This window comes from Cololabis saira, chromosome 14 (genome assembly GCF_033807715.1).
Source record: "Cololabis saira isolate AMF1-May2022 chromosome 14, fColSai1.1, whole genome shotgun sequence".
NCBI lineage: Eukaryota > Metazoa > Chordata > Actinopteri > Beloniformes > Belonidae > Cololabis > Cololabis saira.
In genome coordinates, this window is record NC_084600.1 from 28,576,378 (window position 1) to 28,600,261 (window position 23,884).

The following is a 23,884-nucleotide window of genomic DNA, read 5'->3' on the forward strand; positions in this document are numbered from 1 at the left end:
GTTTAACGCTGCAACGCCGATGGGTGGGGCCGGCTTGCTGCTTGCTCCGCCCCTAAAGGACAGCTGCCCAAAGCAGGTCACATGTTTCATTATGATCTCAGAAAATTCAACTTTTGATTTAAAAAAAAAAAAGGCATAATATGTCTTCTTTAGCAGCACATTGTATAAAAACAGTCTTTACTGTCAAGTTATTGAAACAATAACTTCCAAATGCTGTACTGAGCTCACTACCAGCAGCCTCTGACATTTAAAAATAATAAAACAACCCTGATGTGAGGATACTTTAGCATTTTAAAGCTGTAACATCTCAACCATCCTAAATTCCTTCTTAACCACTTTAACTCTGTAGTGGCACGATGTAATCTGTGTAACAAACAAATATCTATCCTGGTTACTCTCTTATTTACAACAACAACTAGGGTTATACAATGTTCTTCTCCAACACGGGCTCCTCCATCAGAACCCGATTGAAACCCAGTCTCCTCAGGTCGAGCGTTTTGAAGTTCCCGTCCACGATGAGTTCTGCCACGGCCCGGCCCGCGGCGGGGGAGTGCTGCAGGCCGTGGCCGCTGAAGCCGCTGGCGAAGTACATGTTGCCGATCAGAGGGTGCGTGCCGATGATGGCGTTCTGGTCCAAGGTGTTGTAGTCGTAGAAACCCGCCCAGCCACTGGCCACCTGTCGGGAGGGACACGTGGGCATGAGACCACAACAACCCCCAGTCATCACACCGCCACCACCGTGCTTGACAGTAATTCAAGTCAATTTTATTTATATAGCATCTATTACAACAGAAGTTGTCTCTAGGGATCTTTCCAGAGACCCAGAACATGACCCCCGAGCAATTATTACATAAACATTACATAAACAATGGCAGGTAAAAACTCCCCTAGTGGGAGGAAAACCTTAAACCAAACAGTGGCAAGGAAACTGGAAGTAGCCACAAGGCCCAGAACAGTGTTCCAGAACGCTGATTGTTTTTCTTTTCATTTGTTAAATAAACACTAACACAACACTACGACTCAATAAGACGGTTAAAGGAGCAGATACTGACATTTGACAGAAAGCCCGTTAAAAGGCGTCGTCAGGACTTTTTGTTTGAGAATTAGAGGAAGGGATTTTGCTCATAAGTGGCAAAAATGTTCTACATTTAAGGTCAAATCCCAGCCATGCCCTTAAAGAAGGGAAAGAAAAGAATGGCAAAATATTACATCTCCCCCAGGTAGTTATGTTATGATTGTTTCTATCATTTTTTTTTTTTATTATTATTTTTTTTTTCTCTTTCCTTTTTGTGTAACTTGAAAAAGACAAAATAAAAAGTATTTAAAAAAAAAAAATTAAAAAAAAGGTGTCGTCAGAACTTACCTTAAGTTTCTCAAAAGCAGGAACACGGTGTGCTAGCCTGGGCCAGATTTTGTCCTCAAAGAACTGGTGGTCCACCTCCAGGTTCCCGGTGTCTGGCTCCTCCCCCTGAGGACACACAAGCAGAACACGCAGGCTGGATCACAGGTGTCGGTTTCTGGTCCTCGCGGGGGCGCTGTCCTGCATGTCTCTGGTGTCTCCTTCCATCAACACCTGACTCAGATCACTGGTCGTCATCAGCATGTCATCGCAGTCTAGTTAATGTCCACTTGTATCATGGTGTGCTGATGCAGGATAACAACTAAAACATGCGGGACAGCGGCCCTAGAGGACCCGGATCATCTGTTAACGTGTAAACGCAGAACTCAAATCAACCTCCTCTGGTGAAACTCCAGTAATGTAGTTTCCTCCCAACCCCTCTCTTCTGAAGTAAACTCCAGAGAAGTCCACCAGGAACGGAGTGTCCAGACCCGGACCATCAGGGCAGTGGACCACGTACACGTATCTGAAAGACGAGACATTCACCTCCGTTTTTTTGGGACCAGAAGAAGAGACGCTTCAGATAAAGATCAGTCTGTGAACGCTTCATCTTGACACATGAATGGGTTTGCGTTGGAGCGGCAGCTCTGTAAAAGCTTCCAGAGGGACTCACGCTGCTTCAGCCCAAATAAATGTGATTCCTTCATCCGCTTCATCATTGCTGGAGAAACGTTTAAGGTAAACTAACACATCTCACGTAGTGATCAGTTTAGAAAGGGTCAGAGCAAAAACTTTACATCTGTGAGGTATCCTGGATTTTTCTTAGTTTGTCTTTAAAGTAAACAAATACGAGCGAGATTAAAGGATTGAATTTATCAAATAATTTAGATTAATTAAAAGATGTGATATTGATTCATAAATTCAACAGTCCTGTGCTGTTGCATCACGTGCCCGACCACCGAACAACATCCGTAGATACAGGACTCAACCAGTTTGAAGCTATCGATCAATAACTAAGCAAAACTCATCTTTTAGATAAATTCCTTTAAAGGGGACCTATTATGAAAAAACGTTTTCTCTTACTTTAACATATATAAAGTGGTCTCCCCTCAGCCTGCCAACTCAGAGAAGGAGGAAAGCAACCAAATTCTGCAGTGTCTGTACAGCCGCCCGGATGAGCCGTCCAGTCTGATGTGGCTTCTACGAGCCGTTCACATTCTGCTCCTGTCATGACGTCACGACAGGAGTGATGCGTGAAACCACGCCCACAACTAACTACGCCGGCCGGAGCTTCCACCATTTTTCCGTAGTGGTGTATCGCGCCATTCGCATCAGGCAGCCTATCAGCACAGAGCCTCATTATCATAGCCCCGCCCACTCAGAATCCTCCATAGAGAAGGAGGTTAGAGACTGGGAAGATAAAGACATGGCTTAGAGACTGAATTTCTCATTTATTTAGCAAAAACAATCAAAAGCTTGTTTTTAAGACATTCAAGGCCTGTTTAAAATAGGTTAAATTAGATGCCATAATAGGTCCCCTTTAAGTGTATCGATATCAGCTCAGAGTGAAACATAAAACATACTCCAACGTTGCGTTTTTGCTTTTGACTCATCTGATATCATGTCATCATTTTCTACCCTTTTATGACATAAATCTACAAATCTGCTAAAACACATTTACCCCCTCGTTATGACCAAGTTAAATTGGGAACTGTTCTCTTCTGAAAGATGGCTCATTTCCCCCAGAATCACACATTCTACCTTGTGTGCATGAGCCTCTGTCATCTGCAGGCCTGACTGTACAAGTGGAAGAGGTAACTTTTCACAATCGCTCAGCATCTTTAAATTGTTATAATTGTTGTTAAATACTTTTTAACCTTCGAAGACTGGTCATCATGCCTTAAGGGTATTTTAAACTCTTTAAAAAGCAGTTAAGACCACTTAAATCAGTGTCACAGAACTAACCGTTGTTCTGGATCAAACTAACTCGCTGCAGCGCTGCCACCTGCTGGACCATGTCATGTGTGACATCTAAACATGTAACACCTCTAGTCCTCTGTGGCAACGCTCAGGTTTGGTTGTTTCTAAAAGCACATGTGCTGCAAGTCGGAATAATAACAGTTAATAGACTAATATCACACAACTTTAAACACACACAGGAAAAATTAGGAGCTTTGAGTCAAACCTCTTCCGAGGCTCAACAGGAAATGGGACTCCAGCGATGGAGCCCTTGGAGCCGAGTCCGATTCCCAACATCTCTGCCAGTTTCCCAGAAAAGGCCCCCGCTGCGTTCACCACCAGGGCACACTCCACCGGCTGGTACTCCAGGCTGTTGGGCATCTGCACCTGCTCCACACAAGACAACAGACCATCATGCACCACGGCGAGGGAAAGGGGGAGGAGCTTGAACTTGTTAACCCGACCGAGAACACAGACGCCAGCTCTTATCCACTTAACGCGGTCGTCCCAGAGCTCTTACTGCAGCCGCTCCATTCTCTCTAATGAGGTGACAAATGGCGAGCTATGATCCCTATGATGTCAATGATTGATTGTCAGATATTTGCATACATGCAAGATTGCATGGGGACTCAGGGGACTCCAGCAAACATCCTGCACAAAAATGTGTTTTATTAATACCACTCGGTAAGTCTATTATAGGAGTGTGTAATGTCAGAACTGTGTGTGGACACGAGGCTTCAGTGTGCATGAAACACCACACAATGTGCTCAGCCGTGATGGACGCGAATATTGCCTCTACTACGTCACTCCCACCAAGGTTACAAAGCTCCGAGGTGTTTGGTTTGATGACCAGTTGTCTTTCTCTGACCACGTTGCCGTGGTGTCCTCGTTGTAACACCTGACTCTGTAGGTAGGCCACTCAGCTCCTGACTGTTCACAAGAGACCGGCCTCGTCCTCTCCTCACACGAGGACATCTGAGGTGTTGAAAACGCCTCTTCCAAGATCCCCTGCTGTCGTCCCCTGCCCTCCCCCCCTAACTGCCCGAGCACTTGAACTTCATCTTAGTGGCTCTTAGCTGCACTTCTTTAAATGCTGTTTTATCTGCACCTACTTTGTGAGTCTATTGCAAGTCCCTTTGGATAAAAGCGTCCGCTAAATGTTATGTATGAATGTGGAGTCACTTACTTTGACATGGTTTATTCTCCTCACATCCAAACGCTCCCCATCAGCAGTCATCATCACATTTATTGTATATTTAAAATCTGTAGATGAGAAGCACATGATGGTGTAGAGTTGACTGAATAAAAGCAATACTTGTAACCACATACGTGTCTCTATATATGTATCTATATGTGTGTGTGTGTGTGTGTATATATATATATATATATATATATATATATATATATATATATATTGCAGAGATGCTGCCAGGAGGAACGTATGATCACAAGGTGCAACAAATCAATAATTAGACATCTCCTATTTAGTCAAAAGTTTGGTGACTGATAGCTGTATAGACTGAAAATAGAGCATAAATAAATTGAACACTTGACGTATATGCCGTGTTTATGTTGAGTTGATCCAGTAATGGCTATGGAGACAGGATGCTAGAACCCACCTGTGACTTCACCGCAGCACTGGATGACCCCCATGGAGATGGCCTTCCTCCTGAAGGCGTTCAGCAGAGTCCAGGGGTCGAACCAGCCCTCGTTCTCCAGCCCTGCAGGCCATGAGAACACAGCCCTTACACTTAACACTTCAAACATTCAGTGGGCATTTCAAGAAGATCAAGACAGCTGTAATAAGGTATAGAAAAGACAAAAATTACTTTAAATTTACCTGAAAACCAGATAGAAACAGCTATGTCTGCAGAGCCCTGGAGTTCTGGCTAATGTTCTAATGTTCCTCAAACTTGATTCAATGATTACCGTCTTTCAAATTAGTACAGGCAGTAAATGTATTACCTTTGGTCTATCTTGGAGGATAAAAAAAAAAGAGGGGGAAAGCCCGGAAAAATTTTAAAAAGATAAACTCCCATTAACACAGAACATACTCGTAACAGGAGCTGAGAACACTCGTCGTGGCTGCTCACATATCTGCCAGCAACTACCTCATATTAGGTTCAATAACTTAATATCAGCTCATATTCTGTTTGCACTCACCGTGGGAAGCAAGCGCCACGTCCTCCGTGTTTACCCACGGAAACTTCTCCTTCAGTTGTGATGGAGAGAGGAGAGCGACTTTGGCCCCGGCCTGTCTGTAATCACAGAAGCAAGCAAACAACCAGCGAACAGCCGGGTCAGACTCAGCGTCACAGGCTACAAGCTAACGTCCAGCAGCAATTCACAAAGTGCCTGACACCTCTGGGTGTTGTAGTTCTGCTCCATGATGTGTGCCGCCTTCTCACTGGCCAGGAAGAGGTACCCTGAGTGGTTGAACTGCAGGTCCACCGGGTCTTCGCCCAGCACGCCGAGATGCTCCTGGCAGGACACAGAGGAGTTGTGATGCCTCAAACTAACAACATAGAGAGCAGGTACCCCAGACCCACCGACGAGTGACACTGCGTCCTATAAACAGTCCAAGTGTTGCTTTGGCAAAGCAGTTTTGGACATCATAAATACATTATACAAATGTTTACATGTACATCAATAATCCAGTATTAGTCCAGTTAAAAAGTTAGGACATGCTCTGTATATGAGTGTATTCAGAGCAAACAGTGGATGTAATTAAGGATTTTAAGCGGTGTAAATGCTGCACTGGTGTAGAAAGACCTGCGACGTTGGTCCGGGTGATTACTTGGACTGTGCTCTATCGTTTCATGTGTAATATGAACATAAAATCTTAAAAGGAAAATGAGGCAGGATTGAGGCAGGATTTATGAAAAAAATTCGTATACGTTTTAAGTTTTCTAGTAATAATGTCAGATGAAGCGTTCCAAACCAAAATGAATGAGCCCTCTAGCGTATCTCTCCTTTGCCTTGAACAGGCTGTGTGCTGCAAAATGTGCTGCAATTGTGACCGGAATTTCCCGCGCTGTCCTGCGGCTGTGACATCAAATGACGCTGCATGCGCGTTCTCCCCGTTCTCCCGTGCCGGCTTCACTGTTGGCTGCAGTACCCCCAATGGCCGTCGTGGCGAAGGGTGGCGCTAATGAGTCTCATTTCTTAAAAGGAGCCTCATGCTCCTTTAAACCAAGGCTCAAATCCACGCCATCAGCAGTTCTGCATGTTTGCTAAGCAAAGTTTACCAGCTGCTGGCTTTGTTTCCATGCTCTTGTAGAGCTTCATCCTAGATGTGCTGCTACAGAGCTACGCTGCAGGGGGCACCAACATGATCCACCGAGCAATGCCATCACCCCTCCTTCTCTCTCCTTCCTTCTGATCAACCCTCAGTTATTAATCAGAAGTATCTCATCACCATCGTTGTTCTCCATTGTTCTTGTAGTTTGTTGTGCTGGTCTGCCCCCTCCTTTTCTCTTCTGTGCATGTCTGCAGGCCAGAGCTTCAGGGGCTTCCAGAGCTGCATGCTGCCCTGCAGTCCCACCCTTGGACCATCCCAGTGTCTGCTGTCTACATCTGTTTATAAAGTGGTCTCTGTAAGGCAAGTTCATCTATACAGCACATTTCAGCAACAACTTGCTGGCGGGGGGTTTCCTCCTGTCCCTCTTCTGGTCCTCCGTGGGGCTGCGGTGGCCTGGGTTCAGGTTTCTTCCTTGTCAGCTTCTGGTCTCTCGGGTAGCGTGGTTGTGCCCTCCCTCCTCCACTTTATAGTTGCAGTTCAGGTAAATTCAGATAAACGCAGTAGCCTAGTCCTGGTTTAGTTTTAGAGACCTGGAATGGTGTCTGTTTGTGTCTCTGCCTGTTCCTGTTCCTGTTTGTTTGTTTTCTCTCTTGCAGATTCCAAAGGTTTGTGTGCCCGTTGTGCGTTTTCTTGTGTTTCTCTTGTTTGCAGCAGATGCCTCCGCGCTTATCTCCCTCATATTTGTGTTAAGAAAAAAAAAAAGCTTCAAACAATGATGAGAAAACTGGCTTATAGGCTTCTGGCCTGTTGTTGCTGGTGGTACCTCTGAGTCTATAAAAAAAAAAATAGATATAGTGGACCTGGAGTCCAGTCTTTCACCACCTCTTCCACACTCTCGTTCTTCACTTCTCACTAGTGGGGCATTTCTCCACCTTCATGTCTTCTCACCAGAGACGACCTTCACAGCAATACAGTCAATGATATATGAAACTTTTGAGTGGAAGTTATGTCATAGTTCATTTACTGAGTTACAGGACAGAGTGGAGGTTAAAGGTGAGTTGTTTTTTTTCCACTTGTTTTTGGCTACTTGAGTGGACGGAGACGACGCCTTCAAAGAAACCAGAATGGTTGCCAGACGGAGCCACCGCAGTCACAAAGACCCTCGCTGATGATCCAGTCCAAAATATGCCCCCATTTATGTGTTTCCTGTTTCACATGTTGAGTCAAACCAAAACTGTTTAGCACACCACATTTTTAAGACAGGATCTTTTTTTTTTGCACATTACGGTACTATTTGTGGGTTTTTTTTTCGATCACATTGTCACTTGCTCTGTCACACGGTCCTTCATCCCCAACTTGACCTACATTGATGTTCCTTATGAAGTCTGCGGAGGCCAGGGAGAGGTGGATGTTCTCCGGCAGGGAGAACTGCTGGCGGATCCCCCCCGCCGACAGCACCGTGGAGGCCTTGGAGTACTGCAGACAATCACATGCAGGGAGGAGAGCGTCAGTAAACACGGAGCAGCAGAGGGCTGCAGCTGAACGGTCAGTCGGTCGTGTGATGCGTAAATGAGTTGCAGACCAGTTGCTTGTAGGTGAGGCAGAAATCTGCAACCAAGCAAGATCACCTGACTGACAGAGAGGCAGAACTTTTCCGGCTGATTTTTATTCATGGTTGATTTTAACTTGTAGCACTTTGGGATTTGTTTTTAATGAAAAGTGCACTAGAAATAAGATGTATTATTATTATTAGAACTTGCTATAACCTTGCATCCCTGTTGGTGTTTTGGCCCTCACTAATGACTGTCATTAACATACTCATCTCTATTTCATCCCTTATCATCAATCTGTAAAATGCAGCCTGCATCGTCGTCTTAACCGGTCTGTCAGGTGAAACTCAAAGGTCCTCTGGGCTTGATACCCGCAAATCCACTCAGGAATCCAATGAATATTTTGTTTCCCTTGATGTAAGAAATACATTTTGAAGTGTGATTGGAGAAGTCTGGCCGTAACAGGTCTTATGTTAGATTTAGAGCCACAAACGCCACACCTGGAGGAGGAAATGTAGCAAATCAGCTCTGACCCTGGGATGCAGAATAATGGCAACAGGAGCTGTGGACTGATGAGTCAAACTTTAAACATCTGGCTGTAACAGAAAATGTGTTGATGGTAGTGGTTCCTGGCAGGTTTGGAGGGTTTTTCTTCAGGACTAGAGGATTAATGTGTCCTCGGCGCTGAGAACACTTTCCTATCATATAATACCACCAGGGAGACGTCTGATTGGTCCCCAATATATTCCACAGTAAAACAATAACCCCAAACATCTTGCCAGGGTAACACAAATATTGATTTGATTTAGATCACACCTGTCAAGTCTCCCGTTTTGGCTGGGAAACTACCGTATTTTATCCCCCTTTCACGCCGTCCTCCCATATTAGTATTTTCCTGTAAATTTCCCGTTTTATAATATAATAATTTTTAAACAGCAAACTGAATTGTCACTAACCTCGCAAGAACTGCCACCTGCTGTGCCCTGGGTGGCAGTTCTCACGAGTTTAGTGGCGACACAACAGGAGCAAACTCGGAACAACAAATCAGACGGATGGATGTAACGAGAGAGAAAACATTTCTGCATAAAAAGCGAATACTTTGTGTAAATATCTCTAAAAATGGGAAACCGAATTTACTTTCCTAAAGATGAGCAGGACAGAAATATGCGTCTGTGTCAGTCAGTGAATGCCAGAGAGCCACATGAATGAAAATGACAAATTAAAAGAAAATGTAAATGTTTCACTTGAAGACAACGAATGTGTATATAAACTGAAAATATAACAAAAAAAAAGTGCTTTAATTCCCCTTTGTGTTTTCATTTATTCTATAATAGGAACTACATACATAGGAAGTACACAGCATTTCAGTGTCAACAAAGGTTGTCCTATCAGGCTACGAGCACATATTTGTAGTTTGTAAGTGGTTGACAGGTAGTTATTTTGGATTTCTCTTAAATATTTCTTAAAATGTAAGATACTGGACCTCGGTTGGGCTGGTGGGACAGCGGCGGGAAAATTTCCTGTATTTTTAAATCCAAAACTTGACAGGTATGATTTAGATATTTCTTTTATTTGCTCACTTTGCATACTTTAGAAATGATTCCTATTTTCCAACATTAATCATCCTTGTTTAAGAATTTTTACACATTACCATGGATGTGTACACGAGATTACTAACATTGGGCCACTTACTGTTAAGTCTCTCTCCACAACAACAATCTGCAACCCTCCTTGGACCATCTCCTTCTGTTTCAGCCAGTAGGCTATGGACCAGCCCATGACCCCCCCTCCCACGATGACGACGTCCGCCCTCTTGGGAGGGAGGTCGGGGTTGCCCCGCAGTGACCCCCAGCTGCTGCCCGTGAGGGCCCCGGCCGCCTTCTTCCTCATCCCGGCCAGGTGCTGCTCCAGCTCTGCACAAAACCACACACTCATCTGTCAACAGACTGAAAACCAGCTTGTTCCCTAAAGCCATAATCGCCCTGAACAAAATGTGAATGCCTTCATGAGGCAATTACTGTTTTTACCGTTAAATACTTTTTCCCGGCCTATCTATTCCACCACATGTGTAAATATGTTTAATTATCTGTAGATAGGATCTCACGTCTGGATTTGACTATTTAAAAATGCACCTTAACCTTTTATATTATTTATATTTCTTGTATCTGTTTGCACTGTCTTGCACTGGAAAGGTGATGCTGCTTTTAATCTCACTGTACCCATGAATAGTGACAATAAAGTATTCTATTCTATTCTAATCCACAAATGTTCACTTGCTCTTCAATGTGAGGACACTTCAGTGTCAACTCCTCAATTCGGCATGAGAATTGTTAAAAGAATGTGAGCGTTTATTTAATCTTAATGACATTTTGCTTGCTGTATGCCTTGCTGTAAATCACTAGAGGAAAGATTAACTGTCGTAAAAACATAATTAAGAAAATTATATGTATGCCGAATTATAGCCAAGCTTTTAAATGTTTGATCAAGAGTCTTAAATGTTTATTTTGTTTATTTAAAAAGGATCCCCATTAGTCTTCACCATGGAAGACTATTCTTCCTGGGGTCCACACATAGACATACAAAAGATTAATAATACAATAATACAAAACATTCACTAGAATTCCTGAAGTAATAAATTGAAACAAAAATAAAAGATTAAGTAACCAACCATCCACATCTTAAGTAACAATATTTGCTACTATCACCAGATCTGTATCCACTTTTGAGCAAAATATTTTGCAACGACTTTATAATTTATAATATACCCATACCTCTATTTATAGTAGTATAAATATACTACATATCATAATATACTCATACATTATAATATACTCATACTACTATACTATATATACACTCATAGCCTACAGTGATTTAGAATTACTATTAAATTTATAATATACTTACAATTTTCACACTAATCACAATATATACCTAGGACCGATCATGACTTCCTTCTGAACCACAGCTGCTTCAGTCTCCTTTTTAAACTTGACACCTTATTTATTGCAACTATACATGGGGCGAGATGGTTCCAGTGTGTGACTGCTCTATACATTACTGTTTTTTTCAAAGCATTGGTTCTGGGCATAGGCAGAGAAAAGTGATTAGATAGGGCCATTCTGGTATCATAGCTGTGGTAGAAGTTGCATAAACAAGAAGCCAGGTTTGCGTAATATACAGATATTTTTCAAGAATATAATAAGGCTGCATGCTAGTCGATCCTCCACCATCATCCAAGACAGCTCAGCTGTGACATACAAAATATACTTAATCTATTTATATATCAAGAATGGTCAATTTCGATGAAATTGAACATAAGTCTGGCCTGTCCTTGTCCGCCATGCACTTCTCGGCGACTTCCTCTGATGCTCCAACCTTTAAAGAAGTCGTTTCGGAGAGGTCCACCTGTACTCAGGTTCTGCTGGGCTGTCAAACGTCCACACCGTCCCGGTGTCCCCCGGCTGCAGGGGAGAGATCCACGAGGGCTGCGCACCTTTGCAAAAAGTCGCGGCCACATGGTGGCCGTGGTCCGTGTACAAGCCAGGTTATTCTGCTAGAGTGACAAAGGTACAAACTAACGAGAGATATAAACAGACAAACATGCCACGCTTGAACTACGTCCAGCCCAGAAAATCATTAGCCAGAAAGGTGACAGGAAAGTTGAATGAAAATGCACAAAAGGAAGGTAACAGCACCGGTTTAATGGTCAGACCCTTCAAAATAAAAGCATGCATTTGACTCGTAGCGTTACGATGTGTAGAATAGAATAGAATATTTTATTTGTCAATATACATAGGTACAGTGAGATTGAAAGCAGCATCACCTCTCCAGTGCAAGACAGTGCATATAATATAAATAATATAAAAAAAGGTTAAGGTGCATTTGAATAGTGAAATCAAGACCTGAGATCCTATCTACAGATATTAACAATTAGATACACCTAATTTGCATAGTTACACATACAATTTCAAAAAACTTCCAATGCAATTTTTTTTTGTCTTCATGTAAGTAATTAACTGGGGAAGTTTCATGATGATATCTGTTTGTTAAAATGTTTACCCTATTCACCTGGGATTTCTTGGCCACCTTGGTCGCCATCTTGAAAAATACACCTTTCTGGTGGTCAGATTTTGGTAGACTTTTAGGATGTCATTAAGTACACCTAGTACTACAATAATCCACTGAAAAACCTTTTGTTAGAATTTTTTCGGGTATGATGGTTTTTTTTTCATATATGCAGCCGACTAATATGGTTACACATGTGATAGAATATTGCAGGTATTAAGGACTATAATTTAAGGGGGGCATATTTAGATTTTTTTTTAAAGCTTTTTCTGCGGTTTAATCAAAATCAAAACTTAGCATAAAACATCCTATCCACATAGTTTTGGGTAGACAGAGTATTTCAGTGAGCCGCTCAGATTTTCAGGATTCTGTGACATTACAGACCCGGATCAGAGCTTAATCAAACTGACCCACATATATAGCCTACCGGTATCCCCATCCAACATCACATTGTGCAGTACTTGCTGTACTTCTGAAATGGGTGGTGCAAAGTTGTACGTCGATTTCAAAGGATGCCAACCCTGCAAAGGAGTGGAGTTGAGTGGAGTGACTGACTCTAAAGTCTGGATTATGCGTCTGCGCTACACCAACGCAGAGCATACGCCGTTGCCGTGACGCCGTCGTGACGCCGTCGTGAATCCGTCGTGACGCTGTCGTGGCGCTGTCGTGAATCCTTCGGACTTCTCTGTCACTCCATTTCGCCGTGGTGCAATATCCCTCGCGAGCGCTAGGGGGGTGCCTTCTTTTCCTGAATGGTTTATCCGGCTTCTCCGGTCACAGTGAATAAAAGAGATAAGGACAACTATTGTGCAAAAAACTAAAACAAAAAAAATCACACACACACGAAGAAAAGAGCGCTGAAAGTTCACGACTGCTTCACGAACCGGAATCGGAAATGCGTTGCTACCAAGTGAACCAATCACAGCCCTCTCGGTCTGCGTTGGGTCAGCGACCTCTTGACGCGTAGTTACAATTTTTGGGAGGTGCGCGTCAGGCACGGCGTGGGATGCTCATTGCAGCGCGCGCGCTCAGCGACAATTTAACGCAGAACCATAATCCGGCCTTAACTCCTAAAACTGCCTGCTGAGAACTGTGCTGCAAATACAGGGTGACCTTTCCCTGTGGCCTTAGGAAATTGTGTCAGTTTTTGAAAAAAGGGCATAATATATCAAATTTAATATATCTGTTGCTTTTTTTTGAGGAACAAAAATCTTTAATAATCTTTAATAAACAGAGATTTATTAAAATTATCATTTTGATGTAGTTTAAAAAATCCTTTTAGCTTAATTTTTTTATCCAGCCATGGATTCTCCTTTTTTTTAAATTTTTTTTAAAAAGATGATTCTTCAACAAATGTTTTTAAATGTAATGTTGCTGTGGTCATATTTTTGCGGTTTTGGGTCTCCTCAAAACCCGAACAACAAATGCAAAAGTCCTCGTGCCAAGATGTACTTCATACGTGTGCATTTACCCATGGAGAAATAAAGCTTGTGTTTTATTTTGAAAACTCCTTAGGAAGCTGCAGTAGAGACGTTTTATGACAGCCCAGCACTACGGTTCGGTTTCCTGTATCTGTGTCACGTGGGTTTCCCCACTCCCCCGCCCCTTTATAGGACTCTACCAAAATCTTTACATACTATTTCAAAATGATTCATTCATTTATTTATTTATGTTTACCAGTTACCACAATCATAAAACGAATTGTCAACTCCAGCTATTTAAATCTGTTTGACTGGTGATAGAATAAATTGTCACAAAAGTAATTATGAATTAACTAAAAATACTTTACAAAAGCACATAATATGTTAGTAAATCCCTGAATTTGCAGCTGTGTTAACAAATCCTTCAGATGAACATATTCCCCCACTTACGATGATAATCTTATAAACGCCATTGAAGCCTACATTCTATGTAAAAGATACAACCTTTTCTCTCATGATTTTTTGAATCACCTGTTCCTAACCAGGTCTTAAAACAATACATATTACACTGTTATTAACAGAACTTCTGTGTGGAAACCAGAGCCCTCCACATGATTCAGTAGCTCAGTGGATTAACTCTGGGTCTGGAGGACCCAGGTTCAAGCCCCTGGAATGAAACCAAGTTAACCACTTAGGGCCCCTGAGCAAGACCCTTAACCCTTACAGGTCGCCGGGCGCTGTACAAACGGCTCCTAGTTTAACTGGAGATGGGTTAAATGCAGAGAAAGAATTTCCCCATTGTGGGACTAATAAAGGAAAGTTATTGTTATTATTATTATTATTATTGTTATTATTAATATTGATAATAATAATAATAATAATAATAATAATAATAATAATAATAATAATAATAATAATAATAATAATAATAATAATAATAATAATAATAATAATAATAATAATAATAATAATAATAAACTGGTGCCTGATCATTTAAAGCTCTACATTTTAATACCAGCACCCTGTAGTGAATGGTAAGGGCCTCGCGGCAGCGTTCTGGACAGCCTGAAGACCTTCCAGGGATTTATTTTTATTTCTTATTACTTAAACATGTGAAAATAGAGTTATAATAACCAAGACTTTGTATGCAGCTTGGCAATATTTTTTAAATAATAAAAACAAGAACGAACATGTGATTTAATGTGAGAATCCAAAGACAAAACAGGGTCAAGAGTTGCCCCGAGGTTCAACAAAAAGAAAAAGAAAAAAAGTCCTCCCACTCCCATGAACTAAAACCCAATCCTCAGGAATAATGGCAGTTAGATAATTAATGTCACCAATCATGATACTGATGATAATGTGTGAGTGCTTCAGCGCAGTGGCCTGGTTGGCAGTGCTGTTGTCTAGAAAGTTCCTAGTTTGAATCTTGGCTGGGGCTTTTCTGTGTGGAGTTTCCATGGTTTTTCTATGCTTATGGGCTTTCTCCAGGTACTCCGGCTTCCTCCCACAGTCTGAAAACATGTTTGTTTGGTTAAATTGTGATTCTTAGTTACCCATAGCAGTGAGTGTGAGCGTACGTTGTGTTAAACTAACAGACTGAGGAACCCCTTCGTCCCCCGTGCCATCAAACTGTTCAACTCCTCCCTGGGGGGGAGGAGGGCCAAGAAGACACTTATCTCTTTTCTATCCATATAATTATTTTTTAAGATTTTCGGGGGGCCCTTTATTCAAGTAGCAGATAGGAAGGGGATAACATGCAGCAAAGGAATTCAGGCAGGGATTTGAACCTGCGACCATGGCAGGAGGACTGTAGCCTATATGCTTGCTTAACCCACTGCGCCACCATTATTCATTTCTATCTTTTTATCTTTATATGGGTGTTTGGTTTGTGGGGGGGGGGGGTTGGTTTGGATATGTGTGTGTGAGATGGAGATGTCAATTTCCCTGAGGGAACCTCCCAAAGGGATTAATAAAGTTGTCTGAATCTGAATCTGATAAATTCAGATAAACTTAGCTTTTTCTAGTGAATCATATAATACTAAACACTTATATCTTAAAGGGGACCTATTTTGGCATCTAATACTTATTTTAAACAGGCCTTGAATGTCTTAAAAACAAGCTTTTGATTGTTTTTGCTAAATAAATTAGAAATTCAGCCTCTGAGCCATGTCTTTATCTTCCCAGTCTCTAACCTAATTATCTATGCGGGATTCTGAGGGGGCGGGCGGCTATGATAATGAGGCACTGTGCTGATTGGCTGCCTGAATGACATGTAGCAGGGGAGGGCACAAAGCATCGCTCTGGGCAGAAGAGCAGCTGGCTGCGTACACTATTAAACCGTGTCCTAACTGCATGCGATGCGAGTGAGCGTCAGCGACAAAATCAATTCCATTGCTTTATTTTCTATTGGGCTGTCCCAGACTGTCCTAACTGGCCGAAGCGACGCAGCGCTGTGTTAGGACACGGTGTTTAGTTGTGGGCGTGGTTTGCATTTTGGTTACGTAACGAAAATCAGAAGAATGTGAATGGCTCGTAGAAGCCACATCAAACTGGATGGCTAATCCGGGCGGGCTGTACACAGACACTGCAGAATTTGGTTGCTTTCCTCCTTCTCTGAGTTGGCAGGCTGAGGGGAGACGACTTTATATATGTTAAAGCGGCACTATGTAACTTTTCCACCTTAATATCATATTTCCAGAGTCATTGTGATGGTACATCAACTTCCAACAGGTTTAATGAACCTCTGTCATGGTCTGGGGGGGTCTGTATCACCTTCACTGGCACTATGTAACTTTGAGGAGCATGGTAGGAACCCTGCCACGCTAAAAAACTAAAACTGTTTACGACTTTGACTGCTTTACGGCATACGTCACAACACTTCCCCCTCCTTCCCGATTCGTAGTCGAGACAAAAATGGGCGGGGCGTGGAGCGCAGAGCTCAGGAGAAGCTGGTAACCCGTTGCTGCGTTGTAGCTGCAGCAGCTCCACACAACAGACGTGGGGAAAAGATCGCTAATGTTTTAACTTTTCACCACTTTCCTGCTTGGAGGCAGAACCACGGAGGCCGGCCAATTATCTGAGATAACAAATTAAAAGAGTAAAAGAGTCGTCAGCTCGGTTGGATCGCGGCTGTAACGACTCCGACCAAACATAACGTTCTTCAGTAAACAAACAAACACGCACACAGACGGGCGTCGGATCAAAACACGGGTTTATTAAACCACAAACAAACACTCACGGTCGGATCATTCAAACGGGTTTTATTCCCCACTTCTCCAGCTAAACGCAGTTGTTGGCCAGCTCTCTGCGGTGCGATTAATTTTGTTGAGGAAAAAATATTAACTATTTGATTTGTAGCTGCAGAGGAAAAAAATAATCTCACGAGGAAAAAAAAATATTGCTCACGCCTCGGAGCCTCTTCAAAGCAGTCAAAAAAAAGAAAAGAAAAGTAAGAGTAATACAAAACATGTACTGTATGTTGTATTATTATACTAATTTATTGAAACACATGGCGAGGCAAACATTTACCAAAGCAGCTGCCAAACACTCCTAAACAAGGTAGCCTAAGACGGTGGTTCTGCAGAACTGCGGCAGTAAATCCTTCTAAAGAGTGCAGCTCCGACGAGGAGCTCCATTCTTTAGTAGGGATCTCATATGGATCCAGACCGTTAATAATCATTATTTTCTCCATTTACCGCTCCCTGGCTTCCTTGTTTAAGGTATCCCGGTATATTCCAGTTCCTTTCCAGCAGTTTAACATCTTTTTTTTGCGTTCCGTCTGTTCACTTGGTGAAACAGAAAAGCGTCCCGTCTTCTCTCAAAACAAATGCACACGACGGGACAGGAGTTTTCCGGCAGTACGCGCTGGACTGGTGCTCATGGGAAACGTAGTGTTCTTTCTGGTAAAGCACTACCGCTTTTGTCCAAAAGATGCCGCCAAACTTAGAAAAGCTGAAAGTTACGTTGTGCTGCTTTAAAGCAAGAAAAAACGTGTTTTTCATAATAAGTCCCCTTTAAAAGTGACTGAAAGTTTATTTTGAAAGCACCTGTTCCGAAGTATTGTTTTGCAGTGCTGCGTTTTGTTTTGAAAGGCTCGCCGGAAGTGCGCGCTGCTCCGCGGAGCTGGACAGCAGCGTTTTCTGCCCCCCGAGGCAACAGAACAGTCCGTGTTTTCCAAACGGGACTCAACTTACTACTTTACCGGAGTCCGCTACACCCGGGCGGCCCAACCGCCCTCCCTCCTCCCGCTATCCGTCGTCAGGAACATTTTACACAAACTTTTTCTTTTTCTAGAGAAACCCTCGACTTTTGTAGAGACTTTTATGTCCAGGACCGAGGATGCAGCCCCCGCCGAGGAAGGTGAGTTTAACGCGGTAGCCGCGGAGCTAACTGCTGCAAATGTTGGCTTTTGTTGCTGCTTCAGCCTCAAACACCCGCCTTTCATGTTCTTTTTAATCACTTTCCAGGAGGAAAACGTTGTTTAAAAAAAACAAACACCCCATGTGCAGCAGTTTTTCCTCTATTTTTTTTTTTTTTTTTGGGGGGGGGGGTCTGTTCTGTTCTGTTCTGTTCACGTCCCCCCTCAAAAAAACATGTAACTTTACTAAAAGTCAGATTTTAAATCTAAACAAACAAACTTTTTGCTCCGGGACATTTAATTGACACCGTCGCCTTTTTTTCCTTTCCATCTTCTTTCCCCCTAAAACTGAAAAGACGGACAAGTTGTCAACAAAGTTACATTTGTGCCCCACTAACAACCCATTTAGGGCAGTTTTAAGCGCTTTTACACTGAGATGCATTGAGAGAAATCTCAGCAAAGAGAAAAATGTCTGTGTGGGGTCATATTTCAATAACATGCAGCAGCAGAGACCGTTTACGTCCCAGTCTGTTTTGCATATATTTGTATTCACTCCAGGCGCATAAAAGACTTTAACCTACATTTATAGGCAAAAGTATACTTTGTAGGATGGACTTTTCTCAGTCCGTTTCATAATCTGGGTTAACTTGTAGGATCTGTTTATATGACGTGTTGTAATTGGGAAAGTATACGTAAACAAGCCTAACTGTACCAGGTACTTTCATTAGTTTATAACTTTAACCCATTTGAGCAGCACCCCTTGAATTTATCATAAGTTTTAAATAAAAGGTCAGCTTCCCCATATCTTATGAATACTTTCCAACTTTTTTTTTTTCTCAGTGGTTCCTTTTCAACCCACTTCTCAGTAACTGCATTTTCGTTTGCCACAAGTCTATGAAGGTGTTTGTCTTGAGCTTTGAGAGCGTGTGGTGTGTTCTGTAAATTGTAAAAACTACAATCAAACTTGAATCCCAGGACTTCTTTATTTCTGACCGGTATGTATGAATCATCTGACACGTGTAAACTTAAGGACGTGTTGCACCATCTCCAGCTGATGCTTGTTGATGATAACTGACACTGACACACTGATCTGTTGGTAGATTAGGTTTGAAGCCCGTCATATGTTATGTTTGTCAATAAATAACTCCAATCTGGGCAATAAAATACACTTGGTTTCCTTTCCATGTACTGATAATGACACCTGGCTGGTCATAGATGTCGTTTATGTAACTGCCAATCATATTTTAATGAGAGCTTCTGATTAATCATTTATTTTACTGGTACATTAATACATTAGTAGTTAGTTATTACCCATGTTTAAATGTTCCATCACCACAATAAGATATTGTAATTCTTCCCTGAGCAGTTATTTACTCTACACTGATTGTTTTGCAGATCCCCAAGAATTGAAAATGTTGACAAAGACATTGTTTTTAAAGAATTATCCCAATAACACACCAGCCAGCGCTGGTCTCAAAACGGTACCATTTGTCAGTAATGTGGTGTGTTTGCTGCCCTCAACTTTGGACTCACCTGGCCACAGCTGGTATTTGATAATGATGCATCATATTTTTCTCTAATCACCAGTTATGAGCCTGGCTTAATCAACACTTTGGTTCTGCAGGAGTGCACAAGGGAGTGCACTTCCCTGTGTCCCTACGTCAACTCGAGAGCACAGCTGAAACTTGGAAGAGCTTTTCTCACAAGCTGTGTTTTGCCCCCCCCCTTCTAGGTCCGGGTCTCCCAGGAACTGAAACACACTCATACCGAGCAGACCAACCAATTACAGATCAAACACCAGGCACAGTGTGACCTGCTGGACGACCTGAGGTGAGCAAAAGGAGGTGAAGCCGCCTGCTACGTGGTTTTACCAAGGCATCTTTTAAAACTAGTGGTCAAGAGTCCTTGTATGTGAGAAGCTTAATACCATATAAAAGTGAATTCCGATAGGATGTCACTTGATTTCAAGCATAAAATATGTTGACATTGAGTGACGACACTAATCCACATCCACATGATCCACCTCTGCAGTGAGTCAGAAAATAGATTTTGTGTACTAAAAAAAGGTGAAAAGACCATATTTTCAAGCAGCAGAAAAAGTAAACTGTGACACGAGTTGTTTAACTAAATGAACACCTGCTGCAGTCTACATGGGAGTCTTTGGCTGCAGGACTCCGGATGACTTAAATCAGATGGACAAACAGGAAAAAACACTGACCTGAGCTGTATTGGCTGGTGAAGGGTAGTGATGCACCGAAAGGAAAATTTGTGGCCGAAACCGAAAATAATAATAAACACTTGGCGAAAACCGAACAATGGTTCTTCGCAGTTTTTCATTTATTTTGCCATTTTTTTCACCATTGCATAAATCAAATAAATGTGCAGTGAAATACCCGACAGTCACAATTTGTCTTACTGTACTTATTGTATTTTTTCTCATAATCCTTTTTAATTTTCTCCCGTTCAAATCCAAATAAGCGGGTCGCGGTGGGGCGGTGCTGATCCCTGCAATTTGAAGCCTTGTATAATTAAAAAAATCTGGGTTATTTTCTTGGAGGATCTCGTCAAACATATCAGATAGTGAGGGTTCGCGCACCGCATCGGTAGTACGGGCCCTTTTCTCTGCGTTATCTCCCCCATCTCCTGCGCTGTGCGTCCCGTGACCGTCTCAATCACCAAGCGGCTTTCCCAAATCCAACTGAGCCTGGATCATTTCTCGTGTCCTCTGCTTTTTCCCCACATCCAAGTAATGATCTGACATGCTGACATGTTTGCTGCTTTTAACACCGCACGCCCCTCACTCCACGCTGTTAGCTGTTTAATTCATTGTTCGTTTTTTTCCCTACTTATTCCACCGAACACCAAAAGTGTTTTTTTGCTATCGTCGGCCGTACAATTTCGGTTACCGAACATTCGGTGCATCACTAGTGAAGGGTTGACGATAAGAGTCAAGAACTTCAGAACTCAGAACTTCAAATTGTCTGCTGATATCAAATTTAGCCACGGACGTCTTAAAAAGCAGATATTGTAAAGTTTATTGTGGTGTGACATTATTTCAAGTTTCTTACACATACCCAAAATGGTTTTCAAGTATGTTTCAAGACTTTGTTCAAAGTAGTTTTTGGGCATATTCTTCTGGCCTTTGAGAAAGCACTTGAGATTACTGTAGCGGGAAGACTTCACGAAGTTCCGCACCCAACCAAGGCGTAATACTGCCCAAGACCTGTAGCGAAACCTCCATCAACTCTTTCGTCTGGTAGCTTTTAATCTCCTCCATAGTTTGTCAATACTAACAAATCCTACATTACAAGCGTAGTAAACAGATTTACAGTAGCAAACTCAACATTCAGACTCAGCCGTTCACGCCTCCTTTGAGTGACGAGGAAGACGTGATGCACAGAGCGGCTGGTGGTTGAACGGGCTTGAAAATGAGGGCGGTCATGAGAAAACAGTGACCACAGGAATAAATCATTACTCTCCCATCGTATTACAATAGTTATGTTTTTTTGTTTGTTTTTAAAGGACGTATAAAGTCGCACCTCCACACAATCCTACAGGAAAGTGGCACACTGCTCACTTGTATGACTGCAGCTGAAAGTCATTTCCTCCCTTTCAGTGTACCTTCCCTCTTTTCTCCGTCTGGTAGCTCAGACTGAAGTTCAGCAGCGAGTCAGTAGAGTCATCTGTCTGATCTACTCAGACAACCAGGAGCTCAAGTAATTCAGCTCATCTTTTAAAGAGAAAAGTATATTTTCTAAAATCAAGAAATCTTGCAGCAGCGAGCGTTACTCACAATTAATACTACATTCACAAATTCTGGATTCATCAAGTCTAAATGTGGGATTTCCAGTCACACAAAGGTGGCTCTTAATAATACAGAGTAATGAATCTAATACGTACCTGATGCTGCTGTGGTTTTTAACCTTTTCATTAAAACGTAACCTTATTGGTCAGATATCAATGCTGAATAAAGAACTTGTGATGTAAATGATCTCAGAGAAAACGTCAAGTATCTGAACCTCATGAGTTATGTTATCTCACCAAATACCTTGTGCTGTTAATTAAAGGAAATAAACCGTATCCTCTGTTGTGTTGCTATGGGAACCATGAAGCCAGAATCTGATTTTCTTGGTTACTGACGTGGCTTTGATGTTCTCTAATATTGTCAATTATGAATCCAAAACTTATTTCACGCTAATTATTACTTAAAATTTAACTCACATGTCAGGTTTGTTCAGAAAGTCCCTGCTGGTGAATGCAAGGCCGTTTTATTTCTATAGCACTATTCAATTAGGTTTCTCAAAGTGCTTTACAAAAACATTAAAACAAAAAGCCTGATTTCAAGTTTAAACAAAAAAAAGCAATAAAACATAATAGAATTTACAGGATTCGGGACCTGAGCGCACCTACTTTCGAGAGGTGAATGTTGGCCAGATCTAATTTTAAGTCTATTGGGTATTGTACCTGTTCCTCTACTTGTCAGTTTGTTTTGAGATTGATAAAACTATTTCAAAATAAATGTTTTTGTAATTTTTTCACACGCAATTTAGTTTTTCACTTGTAAACTGCAGTTGCACGTCTCGGCCACCGTACCTGTTTCCTCGTCTCTGGCAGAATCAGGGAAGCTTTTCGCATGAACTTGGTATACATTTCTTTGGTGCTTTTCAAAGTCTCGTTGTTTTGTCATTGTCCATTTGGTTTTTCTTTTGCTGCTTATTTTAGCCCTTTGAAAAAAAAAAAAAAAAATCTTGGGCTCCATTTATTTTAATATTTCCTTAATGAATATGGACATCAGTCATCTCATAAACCCAGACAGACTTCAGTGGTCCGAGGCAAGCAAGTGTTAATGTTGAGAACCGTTTAGGTTATCTGAGAATATTCAATTGTAAAAGTCAAATGGTAAAATGTTGTTTTGGGGATGGACAGAAATGCACTTTTTGGAAAATCAGAGTTGAAAGCTCTCTGTGCAGCTACGCCACATTAACGATGGCATTGACGGTACATTGTTTTACACTAAATCGTACAGATAAATGTACTTGTTTGCACAACTAACAATTTTATTTCACAGTTGTCTGAGTTGCAGCATTCCCCCCTCCCAAATTCTTTACACTTCACACGCCTTAAGTATGAAGCTTCAGGAGCTTGGTGAATTTTGTGGAGAGGAAAATGAAAAACTTGGATAAACGCATCAGTGCCTGATGCAGAAAACCCCTGTTAACAAATTCTTTAGATGGACGGTCTCCCAACTTTCTGGTTGCAGCTCTAAAGTTTCTCTCGCTGGCTCCTCTGAATAAAGCTTTGCCATGTTGAACTAGATTCGCAGTGTAGCTCTGTGTTTATTCCTACCTCTAGCTGAAAGCTAGGCCGCATTATCCATCTACAACTTGATGCAACATGTTTTATATTTCTGAAGGCAATTTATTCCATTTAAAAAAAAATGCAAATTATTGTCAGCTGGTGGTGGTTTGAAAGCTCTCAGAGAGACTTTTTCATAGCCAATGACCCATTAAATCTATTAATTAAAGTGGATTAGTTTAAAATTGGACCATCAGGCCAAGCAAAATGCCCCACAAAGATGCAGAGGCAGCTTTATAGCTGGACTCATACGTACAGGCATTTCTTAAAGGTAGGAAAGGCAAAAGTTGTGGTTATGTTTTCTGCCTCTGTGTTGGGTTGATTTGACAGCCTACTGGCTCCCCACTTCCTGTCTGTGGTTGGTGACGGAGCTCTGGACCTCCCAACAGCTGGAAGTTTAGGTCAAAAAGAGCTGCCAGATGTTCTGACTGTCCTGTATTGTTCTCTGTGGGAGGTTCGATAGCTTCACTTTACCAGAAAAGTTGTACAACTTGTACACAATTTGCGAGGGTCAGCCACCGATCAGGATCAAGATATGACGCAGCAAACTGGAAATGGCCTCAGGTTGTCAGCAAAAGCCCCTAGTTGGTAAAA

The 23,884-nt window shown here is 42.0% G+C and overlaps 2 protein-coding genes across 3 annotated transcripts in view; one reads left to right on the top strand and one right to left on the bottom strand.

Annotated features, from left to right (window-relative positions):
* Window positions 1-123: 123 nt before the first annotated feature.
* On the bottom strand, window positions 124-11,740 carry foxred1 (FAD-dependent oxidoreductase domain containing 1). Its single transcript, XM_061739114.1, has 11 exons — window positions 11,468-11,740; window positions 9,782-10,002; window positions 7,905-8,015; window positions 5,661-5,779; window positions 5,462-5,556; window positions 4,918-5,019; window positions 4,485-4,561; window positions 3,525-3,685; window positions 1,736-1,865; window positions 1,364-1,468; window positions 124-676 (listed from the first exon to the last, which is right to left on the bottom strand). Exons 1-11 carry the CDS (start codon window positions 11,607-11,609, stop codon window positions 422-424), a joined length of 1,518 nt encoding a protein of 505 aa, XP_061595098.1. The 5' UTR covers window positions 11,610-11,740; the 3' UTR covers window positions 124-421.
* A 5,961-nt stretch (window positions 11,741-17,701) lies between these two features.
* The window catches only part of LOC133459921 (F-BAR and double SH3 domains protein 2-like), a 36,138-nt gene continuing 29,955 nt past the window's right edge, over window positions 17,702-23,884 (top strand). Inside the window, exons 1-2 of one of the 2 annotated variants that reach the window (XM_061740321.1) lie at window positions 17,702-17,937; window positions 19,668-19,765. In XM_061740321.1, coding sequence (XP_061596305.1) covers window positions 17,917-17,937; window positions 19,668-19,765 — 119 coding nt within the window. In that variant the 5' untranslated portion in view covers window positions 17,702-17,916. The remainder of the gene's footprint in view (window positions 17,938-19,667; window positions 19,766-23,884) is intronic. The other variant, XM_061740320.1, reaches the window with a different exon arrangement.

What these genes read in the sequence shown, in the direction of transcription:
- foxred1 (XM_061739114.1), bottom strand. Translation starts at nt 11,609, where the DNA reads ATGTGGCCGCGACTTTTTGCAAAGGTGCGCAGCCCTCGTGGATCTCTC. An exon ending in ACTTCATAAGGAACATCAAT is followed by an intron (nt 5,780 to 7,904) that starts GTAGGTCAAGTT and finishes GTGTCCTGCCAG; the next exon opens with GAGCATCTCGGCGTGCTGGG. An exon ending in CGTGGCGCTTGCTTCCCACG is followed by an intron (nt 5,020 to 5,461) that starts GTGAGTGCAAAC and finishes CATGGCCTGCAG; the next exon opens with GGCTGGAGAACGAGGGCTGG.